Source organism: Eurypyga helias, unplaced genomic scaffold, assembly GCF_000690775.1.
Source record: "Eurypyga helias isolate BGI_N326 unplaced genomic scaffold, ASM69077v1 scaffold8740, whole genome shotgun sequence".
Taxonomy (NCBI): Eukaryota; Metazoa; Chordata; class Aves; order Eurypygiformes; family Eurypygidae; genus Eurypyga; species Eurypyga helias.
Genome location: NW_010225005.1, coordinates 16339 through 33158, shown reverse-complemented (window position 1 = coordinate 33158; position 16820 = coordinate 16339). Strand labels below are relative to the sequence as shown.

The 16820-nt window shown below is 38.7% G+C and overlaps 1 protein-coding gene across 1 annotated transcript in view; it reads right to left on the bottom strand.

Moving 5' to 3' along the window:
* LOC104506578 (von Willebrand factor-like) overlaps window positions 1-16820 on the bottom strand; it is a gene marked incomplete at its 5' end in the record, with an annotated part of 28437 nt that overhangs the window by 3977 nt on the left and 7640 nt on the right. The window contains 7 exons of the mRNA XM_010147571.1: window positions 1846-1885; window positions 3580-3708; window positions 5141-5239; window positions 7966-8082; window positions 12862-12902; window positions 13758-13941; window positions 15860-15970. Coding sequence (XP_010145873.1) covers window positions 1846-1885; window positions 3580-3708; window positions 5141-5239; window positions 7966-8082; window positions 12862-12902; window positions 13758-13941; window positions 15860-15970 — 721 coding nt within the window. The remainder of the gene's footprint in view (window positions 1-1845; window positions 1886-3579; window positions 3709-5140; window positions 5240-7965; window positions 8083-12861; window positions 12903-13757; window positions 13942-15859; window positions 15971-16820) is intronic.

Here is a 16820-nt window from a genome sequence, read left to right as displayed (position 1 = left end):
CACTCTGAACTGTGCTTTGGTTTTGATAGAAAAAAATTTTTTTCCACTTCTTTATGGCCCTGAGATGTCTGAAAGACAAACTTTCTCAAGACCTGGGAAGGCAATGTAACCTATATCTAAGTCTCTGTGCCCATGAGAAACTGATTATTTTCTTTTCTGGCTTTTAAGAATAACTATATTACTCTGGTTTTACAGTATCTGTTCCAAGCCTTGGTGTTCCCTGTAGGCTGTAACAGACTGCATGTTGCTACTGAGTACCATGATAGAAAGATATAAATACAGAGGAGAGTTTCGTATGTAGAAGTATCTGTTTGATTCAAAGATACGTGTTAATCACCGTCCTTCAGCTGATAACTTGTGGTTTGTTGGCTGGATGCAGGATGTTTGCTTTTTCCTTATGAAGGGTCCTGAATAGGGAAGGGATCAGGAATAGAAATGTGCTATAATATAGGACTTTTCAGTTTTGAGCTGTATCCAAACAAGCATCAATGGGAATAAGGATTTGAAGGCCCACACCGTACGGGTGTTTTTAGGCATAAGCTATTTCACTTAGATTGGTTGCTGCTGCAAGGAGGCATCACTTTTAAATCACTGTAACTGTTAAATAAATATATGTATTGAGCTGTGCTCATTTGGAACTGGGTTTCTCCTCTCCTCAATTACACTGAGAGACATTCTAAATTAGTATAGCCTGCCCAGCACCCTACCTTTCAAATCTTAAAATCTGATTTTGTTAATACAAAATTTTCAGTATTCCTTACTTGATGCCTTGTTGATTAACACTCTCTTAACTAAATTGCCTGTTTGAGTCATTTGATGACAGTTTATATCAATAGCTTTCTGGCTTCTCTTTCTCAAGCCGGAACTCAGTAATTATATAGTCAGGCAACGGTTGCAAACTCTCTAGGAGTTAATGTCCTTCATCAAGGGTATTATTGCAGCAGCTAATGTGCCAGTGCAGTGATGGGCTGCTGTGCTGGCCATCTTTTATTTATTAGCACATGCATAGAGGAGAAAAAAGAAAAAGAAAAAGAAAAAAAAAAAAAAAACACAGGCAAGAGGTCGATATTCTGACCTTAAGAAAATATCAATCTTTTCTTACTTTTTTTTTTCATTTTAAATGAGCTACAGTACTATTAATTTTTATCTACAAAGGAGAAAACTGAGAGGCTGTCTGTTCACAAAAGCATCAGAGATTCATTTTATAAATGAGAACCCAACCATGCAATCCTTCCTCATGTAAGCAAAACCTTCCTACCCTCACAGCCTGACTGACATTTGGATGATCTACACAATGATGCATGAAATTTATAAGTTGCAGGACTGACTCCTAAACTACCAAATTTAAGATACAGTCAAGGTGTACAATAGGAATGCACCTTTAACAAGCATTTCTCCTAGCATTTTTTGGTTATTGCATTATTGAAAGCCAATCAAAATTACATTACTGCCACAAGGATTGATATAAAGTTGATCAATTATTCATGAAGTAGTTACCTCACATATTCAGTATCAGGTTATGTGACTTGTCAACCCTTGTGTGCAATACTGTTCCTATTATCTTTAGATGAGCAATAAAATAAAACATTCATAATTAACATCTTAATAAAATGTGGAGAGTATCTATTTCTTTCTAAGCGCTTGTGAATACTGTCAAAACACATGTTCTAGTGGACAAAACATGATAGCAGTATCTCAGTCAGAAGGTGGATTTGTTCAATGGTTTATTTTAACCACATTGCTTAGCTCTGTTTCATTAACCTCCATCTTATGCAAAATGTAACTCCTTACCCAGTAGTTTACACTCTGCAATTTCCAGACAAGACTTTTGTCTTATTTACTTACATGTGTCACAGCAGGTATTGCCAATTTTTGCAATTCTGCCCTAAAAAAAAAAAAATTTTGGCACATGTAATACACATTTTTTCCCCTGGAAAAATACAGAGAGATGTTTCAAATAGGATATTAGGCATGAAAATTGTATTTCTGTATTGTACAAAAATATAAATCTACATCCCTTCAAATGGGTACATTTGAAGGTCTTGAACCTGTGGTTGTATTTGATGATAGCTGATTGGAAATAATTGACTATATTAGCAAGTCCAACACATGAAAATATTGTTCTCACTTTATATTAGGAGCTTTCTAAAGTAAAGACATTGAATAGCAATGAATTTGTGGGAAACACAGTAATAAAACCAACAGTATTCAAGTCTTAAGTCTGTTTAAGAGAGGAAGCAGAACAGTCACTCTTGATTATTTTTTGAGGAACGTAGATAGATGAAAGCATGCCTATTCCACAACAGCTGAAAATGTACAGGCAAATGATCATAAAATATCACATCAGTCAAATAAGTTTTAAGGGACAAATATGTTATATTTATTCTTTCATTAATACCATGTAGAAAATCATTCTCAGAAATATATGTATGGTGGAAAATTACTGAAATCCCATAGTGGAAAAATGGAGAAATGTTTATACTGCAGGGTGATGCCAGTATGGCACTAAGCACCTGAAGTTACATGCAAAATTTTGTAGGCTTTTTAAATTAAAACACCTAAACTTCCCAACTCTAACTAGATGAAACCCACCAATTTTATAGCTAAAATAGTTTTGGGGTTTTGTATGGGAGGAGAATAAATGAAATTTGGGAAGTTCTGGTTGAGAAGTATACTATATTTCACTGATTTACAATGAAGACCTTTAGAATATGATAATAACCCCAAGCCTGTTACATAATCCAGCATTCTTCTAAATCTTTGTTTGTGTAACACAACTGTGTGTGCTATAGTGATTTCACAAAGTGAGAAATGCACTCGAGAAACTTTATTCTTCTTGCATTATAAATATCTAATCCTCCACTTTCTTGATCTGTTGGCTGAGAGACGTTTGGGCACAAGCTTTGCTGAAGGTTTCCTGCTTCCTGTCATGCCCAAGAAACGGGACAGGTGGGTATAAACACCTGTATGATGCTAGGAAAAGCAGGACCCCACGTGCTACACCCCAACCTGCACCCTGTTCCTCAGTTCATGGCTAACCTCCAATCACAGGAAGGCTGGGTGGCATGTTGAGCGGGGTTTTTATTATACCCTGGTACCAAACAACTGTGAAAGTGGAAGTTTGCACTCTTCCTGCAGCACTGTGAAAATTCTCTTCCTTAATCTCATTCGAGGGTAGAGGTCTCAGCGTTTTCTATGAGTATTCATAGAAAAAAGGGGCTGATCTGACTCTTTGCTCAGTCTGTGCAATTATCCACACAGCTTTTGCTCTGGACACCAAACTGAAAACATTATGAGAACAACCATTTTCTTGTGTTTGCTGCTTCATATAGAACAGAATTACGGCAAGCTCAGCTTCTCTCCTGCAGTATAGTCCCACACAAAACCAGCATATATTTTAAAATAAAGAAAACTCACATTTTTCTCAACTTCGAGGAAAGTTCAAATTCAGTTTAGCCAATGTGCTGGGAGAGGGTTGGGGTTCCCCACCCTGATACACATAAGGTACCTATATACAGAACCATTAACACGACAGAGTCTATGAGGAAACCTGGAAACCGGACCCGTTTCACTACTTACTCCTTCAGTCAAACATCTTCTGGAATCAAATGGAGGACAGCCAGTGATTCTCCTTTCCCAGATAAATTCCCCTTTCTCATTTACTTTACAGGAGTGACTATCACAGCCATCCTGAAGGGATTCATTTGGCTGCAAAGATTTAAAAGCTGTTAGGTTTAAACAGAAACAACATGGGACAGTAAGTTGTCAGGATACTATACGACCTGATTATTCCTTTAGTGATATTTCAATTAAAGTACCATGGTGGTGAAGTTTATAAAACATGAAAAACTCCAGTAAACAGTAAAAAAAAAAAAAAAAAAGAAAAAATAGTTTATCAACAAAGTCATCATCTTCTGTTTACTTCCATAGCCATACTGATTACAGCTCAGTCAAGACTGCCAAATCCTGACCTTTTTCAGCTATTAATAGGGAAGAAATTTCCATCAATTTAAAAAAGAAACTTGTCTAAGTGAGAAACTTGAGAGTTTGGCCTACGAATTGTCTTTTAAAGACACATATATATGAATATTTAACTTTTGGCTGAGCTGGGAACTTCTTTAAAGAAATACATAAAATCACATTGCCACTCCCCCACATAGAATCATTTAGGTTGGAAAAATCTTTAAGATAATCAGGTCCAACCATTAACCAAACACTGCCAAGTCCACTATTAAACCATGTCCCTAAGCCATGTCCCATGTCACCTACTAAAACTACTAAACCATGTCCCACGTCATATATGTATCTTTTAAACACCTCCAGGGATGGTGACTCCACCACCTCCCTGAGCAGCTTGTTCCAGCCCCTGACAACCCTTTTGGTGAAGAGATTTTGCCTAATATCCAATCTGAACCTCCCCTGGTGCAACTTGGGGCTGTTTTCTCTAGTCTTATCACTTGTCACTTGGGAGAAGAGACCAACACCACCCTGTCCTCAATCTCCTTTCAGGCAGTTGTAGAGAGTGATAAGGTCTCCCCCGAGCCTCCTCTTCTCCAAACTAAACAACTCCTGTTCCCTCAGTCATTCCTCACAGGACTTTTGTTCCAGACCCTTCCCCAGCTCTGTTGTTCTTTCCATACACTCCCCATTTAAAACTTAGCTCAGGAATGGAATAAAAGAAAAAGTTATATGCTATATTGTGATGACCTGATGGGTTTTAACCAGAAAAATATCCACTCCTTTTAAAGAACCTATCATGCTGGAGACGTATATCAAAATTCACATTTTCAATTTAAATTATCTATTTCTCATTTAAAATTAGTTTTTAATTTTCTCTAAGTAGTTGTTTGAGCTCATATTCCAGTTAAAGTTCCTTGATAATATTAATGCTTGTGGGTCCATTTAGAATGTCCTTCTATAATTTTGCACAGTGGTATGAAGTCTACTTTTTTCATTTATAAACAGCAACAACAAAAAAAGAATCTTCTTGAGAAACCCTTCTAAGAAACAAAGGAAAAGGCACTAGTAATACCATGATGCCTAATCAAAAATGAGGGAAACAATATACTTTGCTTGGGTTCACCAGTCGTCTGTGCTACATTTACATTTACTCATAAATTAAAGAGTGCTTAAAACTTACCTGAAGGTATTTAAGCCTTCCATCTCTCAGCCTGATGCCGCATGAAGTTGGCACACATTTTCCACAGCAAGACCCAGGGATTTCCTGCCTTCTGTAATTCTGCAAAAGAAAGAAAGGAAAGATGAATCATGAAACCCTACAAATGGCACAGGGAGGAAAAAACAGTGGCAGGGAAAGGAGCATGAGGGAATGAGCAACACTAGATGGAGTGGAAGGAAGGTGTAGAGTGGATAATGGAAAGGAAGAACAAAAAACCAGAAAGGAACTGGGTTAACACATGAAATGTCCCACAGTTATGTCTCCAGCTGCTACACATAACCAACAGCTGCTTAGGATGAACTGAACATTTTTAAGACAACAAACACCCTGGTTGAGGGGAACCGTGTATGATATCCATATGTTTTTTTATAGAAAAGGAATTTTTGTAGGGTGGGGGGTTACTGTTAAATCACTGCAAGAAAACATAGTTCATTGTTATTTAGGTGAACTTGCGCTACTAGCAAAAACATAAGCACATAAAGTAGGTCATAAAATGTCAAAAAAATAAAAAAATGACCCTGATGAGCAGAATATGCTGCAGTTGGCTGCACTTCAATTACCAGTGCATTTACTTTCACAGTTTCAGCATCCAGTAGAAAGCAGGTGCTCCTCAGAGCGTATATTCTCTTAACCCATGATTTTATCCATTATGAAGGAACTGCTTTCAATCTGAAATCAATGACTCTGAGACAGGAAAGATCCAAAGTATGCATGTGAATCCCACTGGCCTTAGGGGGATGAAGACATTCTATATCTTATTTGGTATTTTTTCCCCTCAAGCTCTACAGATTCATTACAATGGCTACAAAGGGATATATACACCTAGACTTGCGACCTCCATTGGGTAGCTGCATGTCTCCTAAAAACAAGTTCATAGTGCTTAATAAGCTTAATTGGAAATTACCCTTTCTTCAGAGTTTTTTGTTTAGTCTACACTTTTGGGTCAGGTGGGGGGAAAGGAGCTGTTTGGAAATTGTGTGGGTGGTGAAAGAAGCAGGAGATAAATGTTTCCCTATTTTTTTACCATGCATTTTATTGATTCCTCTACCTTTAATTTCTACAGCTGGCTTCAAGCATTGAAAATCAAGAATAGATGTTTATGTATTTTTCTGTGGGAACATATATACACACATGTTTCTGGCCACAGATTCATTCTAGTGAATCTGGGTTTTGGGGTTGTTTTTTTTTCATTGATCTACCAGGTTATACTTTGTGGAATTAAAGAAGATGCTCAGCACTGAGCTTGGCCATTTGTTTTCCTTTCAGAAGCTTGTGTCTATAATCATACCCTACAGGAAGGGTGATATTAGGGTCCAGAACCTAGTATTACCCCTTTTCTCACAGGCTACATACATACCAGCAAATAAAGGGAGTCAAGGCAGTTGACCCTGCAGATAAGTGAAACACATGTATATCTAAACTGCATTCTCCCCACAAAACAGGCTGGCCTTGGGTTGTTTCAACTACTGACCATTGCATGGACATTATGTGGATGTTTGCTAGTTAGAACAGGCCAGCTGGGACACTGCTGACAATTTGTCAAGATAAGCGGTTGCAGGACATAAATTGAGCCTGCAGCCTTGCTCTCTTTAGTTCATTAGCACAGATGAAATCACAGAAACTTGACTTACTACATTGTCCTTTCCAGTTCGGCATAGGGATTAAAAAATAGGCTCAACCAAAATTCTGACCCTCTCTTTTTCAGGGGCCTTATCAATATATGCCTCCCCTGGATATCACCTGGAAATCTCATATGATCGTATTAAAGATGTGGCTTTTGGTGCAACAACTACTGCTTGCACAGGCCCTGGGTTTGGTTGATTACATTGGGCCAGTTCGGCATAGGGATTAAAAAATAGGCTCAACCAAAATTCTGACCCTCTCTTTTTCAGGGGCCTTATCAATATATGCCTCCCCTGGATATCACCTGGAAATCTCATATGATCGTATTAAAGATGTGGCTTTTGGTGCAACTACTGCTTGCACAGGCCCCGGGTTTGGTTGAGTACATTGGGCTATCCAGGGTAAGACTGACGAGTAAAGGGCATTTAAGCCTTTTTCTGTGAAACTTAGCTACTGCTCTGTGCTCTTCAGAGGGAGATTAAGCCAGCCTCTGTGAATGGCTTAGGTCTCTGCCTTGAGGTATTGGTGCTGAGAGATAACTACATGGTTGAGCAGAACTAGTCAAGCACTCCAGTCACACTGTTGATTAGTGAAGTAAAAATGAGAGCTATTTGCCTTTGGCTTTCCCAGCCAAGCTCATTCCTTGCAGATGTTGACAGCAAAGCAGTAGCAAAGTCTTCAAAAAGGACAGTGAAACTGGTGGGAACAATCACCTCAAATCACCTAGAGCATGGCTGAGAATGAGAAAGAAACATTACCAAGCTCAGCTGTTAGGTAATTTGGAATAGTCTTTGGAAAGTCCTGAAGCATGGAGCCTGGCAGAGCATGGTTCCTGGAGGGACACATAAAACTGCAGGAAAGAAGACACAGCAGTTCCTGTTGCCAATGATTTGCCAAACCTTATTTTGCCTTAAGTAGTCTAAAATACACAGTAAAATGTGCCTGTGGATTACTTTTCCTATGCTGCAGATTTAGATCATATTTGGTATTATTCATCTAATTCGTGCAAAGAAGAACATGTGGTATGACTTCAGAAAACACTGAAGAAAGGCAACAGGTCCCAGAGTTGTACAGAACATAAACTCGTGTACACATTGAAAAACATGACAACGAAGAACATCAGACACACTCTTAACCACAACACCTAGATCACTTGCACTTACTGTTGGGCACGGTTCACAGCTTAATTTTGTACAGGTCAGAGTATATCTCCGAGAAGATGTCGACTGGAGGGAGCAGAGACATGTTGTGCATTGATCCACCATCAGGTGTCTCCACGGCTGAAATGTTAGAACCAGTTTGTACATCAGTGACTGTCTTCAGCAAAACACGTAATTAAACAACTTTATCTAGTTAAGTACCTTTTGCTACATCTCACATTGCAATTCTTTGCATGAGAAAACAGAAGAGTGATGCCCCTCTTTTCCAGAAATCAAAATTTTTGAATTTGTAATTCAACAAGCAACATAGCATGAGGCTATTCTTCAAGTAAGCCCTTTAGAATTCCTTAAACTGCAAAATGGCATGGCCATTCCTTACTTTGTTGGTTACACCCTAGCAAGCAAGAAGGGAATCCTTGACAGTGATGAGGAAGATTTTGTCATGAGCCATCATAACTGTGGTTTTGGTGGTTGCCACTAGGTAATTTTTCTCAAGTGCAGTGAACTGGTTTGCCAACAAATATTTATTCTAGATCCATTGCAACCCACAGATCATGGGCAGAAATTACTTGTTACTGTTCTTGCAATAATACTGCATAGAATCTTTAAAGACCTAAAAACCTTAAACTGAGAAAGGAGAACAATTAAAACAAACAAACAAGAAAATAAACAAACAATCAATCAAAACACAGAATTATTGACTGAAGAACTGGCCTTGTCCATAGTTACAAGCAAATCAATGGCTGAGCTGGCACACAGCTCAAATTCCCTGAGCTCTTCTCCAGCACAGCATTTAAAAGGTACAGAGGAAAATGCCAAACTATTAAGTGGAAATTAAAAGGATGTGGATTCCTCGCACTGAAAGGAATTCTTTCCTTCCTGCTTTCCAAGCGCACAGCCTTTCATTTCAACCTCAAAATATTAAACCACTGTGGCTGAATGGAGAAAATAGGAGGAGCCTATTAAGGATTTTCACAAAGAACTTTTAAAACCAAATAAATAAAGGGAAGAGACCCTGAATATCACTAGATTATAAAAATTTTGAGTAGTGTTTCAAATGTCAATGCAATTTCATGTTGACTCCATTTGGAATGGGAATTTCCCATGCTAAACACTACGCATATTTCAAATTAATTTTTTAATTTCACACCAGTAATCACTCATGGGACAAATGGAGCAAAACCAAGAAGACGGTTAGAGTCACAGTGTCGAGGTTTGTGGGTAACTCAGAGCCAGTACTCTGACATATACACTGAAGGACAAATGTTCTAATTAAACAAAATTAATTACATTCTTACTTTGCACCCCAGCACAGCAGAGGTCCTCAGGGCTCAGTGGTTTTCTGTAAAGCACCACCAATACCAATATCTTTTTTCTTCTTTAGTGGAGGTCTACAAAAGTGATCCTCCGCAAATAACACCATGGGCTGGTAATAGCAATGCAGAGATCCCTGTCTTTTGACAACCCAGCTGGACACAGAACCCTTCAGCTTTCTTGGTTTAACCTTTTATAGTGAATATCAGGTCATTAATCTGGAGGGTTAAAAGACCTTAATGGGTATAGGCATGAGGATGCACTCATTTTCCTATGGGAGAGGGATGGATAGCAAATGCCATATGCAGGACTAGACGTCTTGTTTACTACCAGCACTGGAGAGCATTCAGACACCAGAGCGATAGTTCTAGCACAGACTACATGGCCTCACAAGGGCTTTCAATCCGATGACGCCAGCACTGCTCTGCTGGTTAGCAGCTCCACAAACACGTGTGCATGTACACCCAAAAGCCTTGCAAATGTGGGAGTTGTCCTCATCATGGCGGCCTATTTCCAAATACATTTGGGGTTTTTTTGTTTATCATAATCAGGCCCTGTAAAAGCCAATGCTTATCACAGAATGACTCAGTAGCTCTAGGCTTTCACATCAGCAAGAAAGCATCTATAAACTCACAATTGATATTCCAATTGATATCCTCTTTGCATCTTGTAATAATGCTAACATTTCAAATAAATACAAAAAAAGATACATAAAGTTGAGTTTAGACTAAAATCACTGTTATGGGCAGGAACACAAAGGCTTACTAGAGACACGTTGAAACAAAATCCTCACACATAAGTGCCTTGAACTTTCTGGAGAAAGTCTTACCTTGATCCAAAGTTTGCATCACAGCTTAGTTCTATGATACTTATTTACCGTATTTAGGGAACAGCATGCAAATGGATTAAACAATAGCTTTCTGTGAACAGTCATAGCTTAGAATTATAGAAATGAGTGAAATAATGGATTGACACATCTTTTTCCCTTTATACCTATCGTGGTTTTTTGGCTAACTTAGAATGAAATGTCCACACCTGCTAACCCAGTGTTAGTCAGTGCAACCAAAATACCCTGCATAAAGCCCAAATCTACTCAGATCTCCTTCAAAAATGCCACTCGGTAAAAGCCTTGGAAAACAGATGAGTGATACAGATAAGCCTTTTGGTAAATACAGCCACCTGCTTGGAAGTCTGCAGCTAAAGCCCACAGCGCTGTTATGAACAGTGGAGTGAATGCTATGCACCAAATTACTGGAATATATTATTGGTAACCAGATACAAGACAAAAATGTAAAGGGATTAAGGACACAGTCAGCTAACAGGAGTGCAGTAAAAGGCTCAAGACTTGGAACTCTTCAGTGAATGAGTTAATGGAGCAAAGTTTTCCCTTGATATAAAATGAAATTTGAAACCTATTCTTAAAGGACCCAGAATAAAAGTTTTGAAATCCAGGAAGTATAAACTTCTGTGCACACCACATCTTCCTTCCTGACCAGAACTCTGGAACAGTCATTGAAGTAGAGAATAGTGTAAGACAAAGTTGTAGTAAGGCCAGCTGCTCAAAAGCTTTCAGCTGTATAGCTTATTAGCTTAAAGTAAGTCATTAAATGAAGCTAGTTTAATTGAAAAGATCATTAATTGAAGACAGGTTCTAATACAAGCTCTAATTCAATTTATTTATTTGAAATCAAAATGGCCACTTTGCTTATAAATCTTCCAAGATTATATCTCAACCCAAATTTCACACTCTCCATCCTGAGACAATATTTTGGAAACCGCATTGTTGAATGCTACCTTCAGTAACACTTGACACTTGCGACAGCAAGAGCACAGAAGTAAGAGCTGAGGCCTACCTAAACCCTCAATATCTTGCACAGACAGTGTTAGATAAAATGATCAATTCTCATGAAGAACAAATAACAACTTTTAATTTTAAGGACAGCTTTTATGTACAGCAAGTTAGGAAACAAGAATGAGTCAACATGTAATTTTGTGTCAGCTGAAACACTTTATGAATTCATACCAAATAAGGAAAATTTTTTTAGAAATTTTTTCAATATTGCAGAAGTTGATTTTTTTTAAGTCTAAAAAATACAGATACTGCTCATTTGTCTTCAACATGACATTTTGTTTTGAAATTTGCTTATGCTTTCATTTTAAAGTATTTTAAAACATTTTAAAACAACAATAGAACAGACTTTACTTGACAGATCAGGTAAACATTTTGTTGGAAGAGAAAAAAAATTCAGTGTTCATGTTCACACAGTACCTGAAATAACAGCAAATGGAAAGACACCTTTTTGCAACTCAGAACATAGATATAAGTATATCCTATACAACAGAAGGTGGTGGGAGCTAGAAATTACTCTACTGCATGACATTCTCTTCAAGTATGGTGTTTATAAAACGCCACAACTAGTTTTAAGAACATACTATAGAGGAGACAAATAGCAGATTATTTCAGATTTTATCACTTTAAAACCCTTCTCACAGTGTTCTGACAAGAAAGGCAGAGTTACCCAATGGATTTAATTCTAAAGGGAAGTAATCCCCATACAGGATAATGGGCGCTTGATGATAGGGCTTTAGCTCTACCAAACTGATAAACTTATGCCTATTGACTATGAAAAAAAATCAAACCCAGCAGAAATAGAAAGAAATATTCTCTCTGCCATACCTCAAAAGTCCAAAGAGATTTGGATAAACTTACCTTTTATATAAATGAAAAAAGACGTACATTGACAATGCAGGAATACATAGGTTACAAGTTAGGTTAAATGACTAAAGAGGACCGGTTTCCCTGGGGGATGGTGAGAATATTTAGAGCTCTTTGACACCAGAGGTGCTGCCAGAATATGGATTTAAGGAAACAATGGACAATTGACAGAGCTCTCCAAAGATAAATTCGGCATAAATGAGATCAGATGCTTAAGTCCCATCCTTCCCACTGTCATGGACTGGGTTGAACATGTCTTAATCTATCCATTAAATATGCAGTTGAGAAAAAATTTCCTCTGAGGGCGTATCAGCAGGGATCTTGAAAGGGGACAGAGGTCAAACAGTGAGAAAGCTCAGCTTTCCTGTTCCTGCTAATAGCCAAGGAGGGATACCCCTCCTTTCACACAGGTGGAGTAAGAGCCTCCATCCTTTTTTAATCTGCCTTATCCTCTAGGTAGAATACGGGAAGTTTTTTGCTTCCCCGAGGTGGGCAAAGATCATTTTTGAGATTATCCCTTGCAGATAGTTTCCTGTGTGTTTGGTAACCTGCAAGTCATTACACAATGCGATTACAACAGTTTCTAAGCACTTTTCTCAAGCATCTTTTCAAGATAAGGAAACATTATCGTCCCCATTTTGTGGAGATACTCACTCATCTAGGAAGATTGTGGCAGGGTCATGAGCTGGAGATACATGTGCTGAGATCCTTGCCACTGCTTTTACCCTGAGGTCCCACTAGCAGAGATTCTGCCTGAACAAAGCTGCCATGTATGCTTATCTGTAGTCTGGCAAATCCACGTTCTTCAAAACTCATTCATATGTCTAAATGTCTTACCATTACTACAAATAAAAGCAATTGTGTCTTACCCCAATAACAGTGCCATTCAAAGGACAACCATTCAGGGGTACTGAAAAAGAAAATATTCCATTTAGCATTACCATTATCATGACATTACTGAGATTTAATAAAAGGTTATGCTTTTTTTGACTTACTAGATTTCCAACTGAGGATATTTAGATCCAGTTTAACTGTAAAGAGGCATAACTGAGCCTTCTTACAATAAATCTTTAAAGGCAGCAATTTGTCAGAGTCATCCTGAATTCCACCTCCAAATACCTCTTGCTTAGCTGTTTTTTAACAAGTGCATGGCACAACACAATTTTTCCCCACCAGTTCACGCCTCACACTCTCAGAAGATGCATTCAGGTTTTCTGCAAGTTACAGCGCACTTTTCTCTTCCTCCTCCCACTGTTAGCTCCTTACACTGTGGTTGCAACTATACTTGTCAATTAAACATGACTGAGAATTAGCCAAATCTTCTGATCCAGGTCTATGCTAGGGGATGGCCACAGAGACAATGCACAGACTCATGCAGAAGACTGCATAGCTGCATGCAAACTCCCAGCTCATAGCAAGCCCTAGGGAGAGTGCTGAACCTTCCTAGGCCAAAAGCATCTCAAGACCTCTTTTAAATGTTTAACAACGCAGTCCAGAGCTGTAGAGACACAGCTTGGCATGTCTCTGTGAAACAATGCAAAATAGCTTAACAGTAAGCGCTTCAAAAGGAGACAGTGAACATCAGTTGGAAAGTAACAGCAACAGGTCTTATTTATTTAACGTCTAAATTATATGTGAGAGCTTCAAAGTAGTACTATACTTGCACAACATGCACTTTTGAAGTTGCTGTTGGGAAACGGGAGATCAGCAGATGAGATGATGATTCATTCTCTAGTGATTCAGTTTGACAAACACAGAACCTTACCACATCTGCAGGAAGGACAGCAGTCTATCATTTGGTCACAGCGGAGTTCAGTTCCCTCTGGACAGTCAGGTACATCCATTTGAGAGCAAGAAAAATTCTTCTGCTGCACAAAAACCTCATTGTTCACCCGGACACACTCATTGATAATGCAGCGGTTGAAGGGTGATCGCCACTCTGTGCCAACCTGATGGGAAATTTTAAGAGGATTAAGTACAGGCAGCAGTGTCTGCATCACTGGATAGCAGGAAGACAACCACAGCCAACATGACGGTTTGTAAAATGCAGTTGCTGCATCAGGAACAGTCTGTCACTCAACAGTTCTCCACAAATCCTTACTGCGACAATCAGTTTACAGAACACTGCTGCTTGGTTTGTAGAGTATAGAAGTTACAGGAGTATCCTTACAGTAACAGAAAAATAAAGGGGCAGGTGAAATAACACGTGAAGAAGAGAAAGAACTCTTAATCAGATTTAAATCTACATGTTCTCAGCGACTGGCTGTGTTGCATTGCGTTGTAGCCCAGCTGGCCCTCTTTCTGCTGGAACCTGCTGCAAATCAGCTCTACTAAGCCCAAAGGAGGCTTTGGCAATAAGCTCTAGACCAGAAAATGCAAAAAAGACTGGACCCTGTTGAAAGCCCTGCTGGTTACAGTCACCTGTGGGTCAGACAAGGCAGGAACTTCACGTGCTGTGTTGGCAAGAGACATCACCACCGGGCAGAAGGAAGATGCTGCCACAATTCAGCACTGGAAGGAGCTGATCACCGCTTTGAAGCTGTATGCCTCCACTGTTAATAGTCCTCAAATACACTTCCAGAACAGTGAAACTGAGAATCTGATACCAGCTCCAGTAAATTCAAACATCTTCGCTCAGAAACCTAGAGAATACCTGCCTCCCGTGTTAAATACTTAGTTCTTTGTTAATGACAAAAGAGTTGAAAGAGGACACAGCAAGAAAGAGACAGCAGAGCATAAGGATCTATTACTCCATTAGGACAACAGAAATCGGTAAGACATGATGGGACATTAAAATAGGCCTTCTGAAGGCTTGTTTTATGAAGCAGAGAAGAATATTGATCCACATTAAGAAATGCCCTTGGTAAAATCAGGGAGAGGCAGGCTGCAAAATGATACATTAATATTTTTTAAAAGATAGCAGCAGACTGCCTTTGTAAAAGAAGCATTAATAAAGTTAATATTAAATATGTGAATGCAGGATGTAGATAAAAATGCAGGCACATTATAAAGAACAACACTTATGGAAGAAAAGATGGGGAGAAGTTCTATTATTTTAAACGCATGTAACTTACTCTTCCTGCCTTTGTCAAACCCAAAACACTGCGTAGGATGAAGCATTTTAATGCTACTGGAGCAGGCAAAGGCTTGTCAAGGGTGGTTGAGAACAAACTGAATGGCCTGGAGGCATTAAAAATGTAAGCAAGAAAAGAAACAAATATCCATGTAGCTTTCCAGAACAGCAGGATATGTGTAGCACATTTTAAATGGCTGTTGCATGCACTCACTTCCCATTGGGCTCTTTGAATCCTAAGGGAGGAGGCACACTGCTGAAAGAAACTTATTTGAGCAGGAAACAAGTGTGGCCTGGACCACTGCAGTCTGATCTGATATGCAGCAATCTTCTTTAGCGACCAGAGAATAATTCATGTTTCTATCCTCATTTGCTTGCTGAGATTTCAGTGTGTACCAAACAGTAGATCCTGTTTGAATAGGACTGTGAAATTCAAGCAATCCACTACACCATCTGCCTACTATGTGTAGATTAATGCAAATTAATTAGGATTATTTTAAACAAATAGCCTACAGCCAGAGGAGCATCCTGGACTATTAACATTCTTTTGAGCTACCATTTGTGAGGTTACTAGTTTTACACAAAATTACTTCTTCCTTGGAGCCTGAAAAGCGTGGGGAGGGTTTGCTTGTTAGAGCTAAGTGGGTAAGGCACACACTATAAAAACATTGTTTTTCAGCACTGCTTCCTGTATAGAAGAAATAGCTCATATATTCTTCACCTTCTTCCATGGAACACAAAATAATTCCAGGGCACTTCTGGCAGAATAGAAATCCATGCAACCACCAGCTCACCTCGTGCAAACGAGGATCTGCATCGCCCCGAGACCAGACTAGCTGCTCCTCACAGGCAGTCTTCTGGCATCTCCCACAACACTCCCCTTCTTGGATGATATACTTGTAACCCTGCAGGAGAAAAGTACTGACTTATCCAGGAATAGAAGACTAATGGAAAGATTAATCCTACAAGAAAGCACTGTGATAGATGTTTAACATTAGCAACTTTTTGTGAAAAGAGGTATTTGAAAAAAGAACTGTAAGGCCATACGCTGCCACTGCAAAACCAACAAGTGGTCCACCCAGCTCAGCATCCTGTTAAATATTTAACATCACCTGTCAGAAAAAGTAAAATAAAATGAACACAACATTAAGGGTAAAAATCTTTATCTCATTAGTTCCTACTTAATATATACTGAAGACATATTCGCTTCATCTACACTGATAGCAGTCATTTCCAAATCTTGGTTTATTTTATGAGAGAAGTTTTTTCCGTGATTTAGGAAATTGTAAAGAGCAAGTCCTTCCAATAATATGACTCTACAGAGGAGTGCCAAAGGAAAAAGAAGTAAGCCCACTTCTAAGGGTGACTGTCACGATGGACATGAGATTTAGTAGAAAACTATATATGAATATTAAGAATCCAGATTAAAAAAAATCACTACCTTAAAATACATTTGGTTTTATGTATGAGTCTTGTAAGTATTTCAAAAATCTATTTTTTTAAAATATAATACTATCATACAAAAGCAAATGAAAGGTAAAAATTTTTCTAATAGCATTCTGGATGTCAATCAGCACTCACAAGTCCCTTTCTCATCCCTGAGATTTCAAGGTTAGGTTCAGTCTGAGCACATTCTGATTGCCCTGCACTAAAGCAGAGGGAAGGGGTTGGTCAGACATGTAGTCCAGGGACTAGTTTTGACTGATCAATTCATCTTTTCATCTCCTGAAGCAATTAGCCAAATATTCAAACACT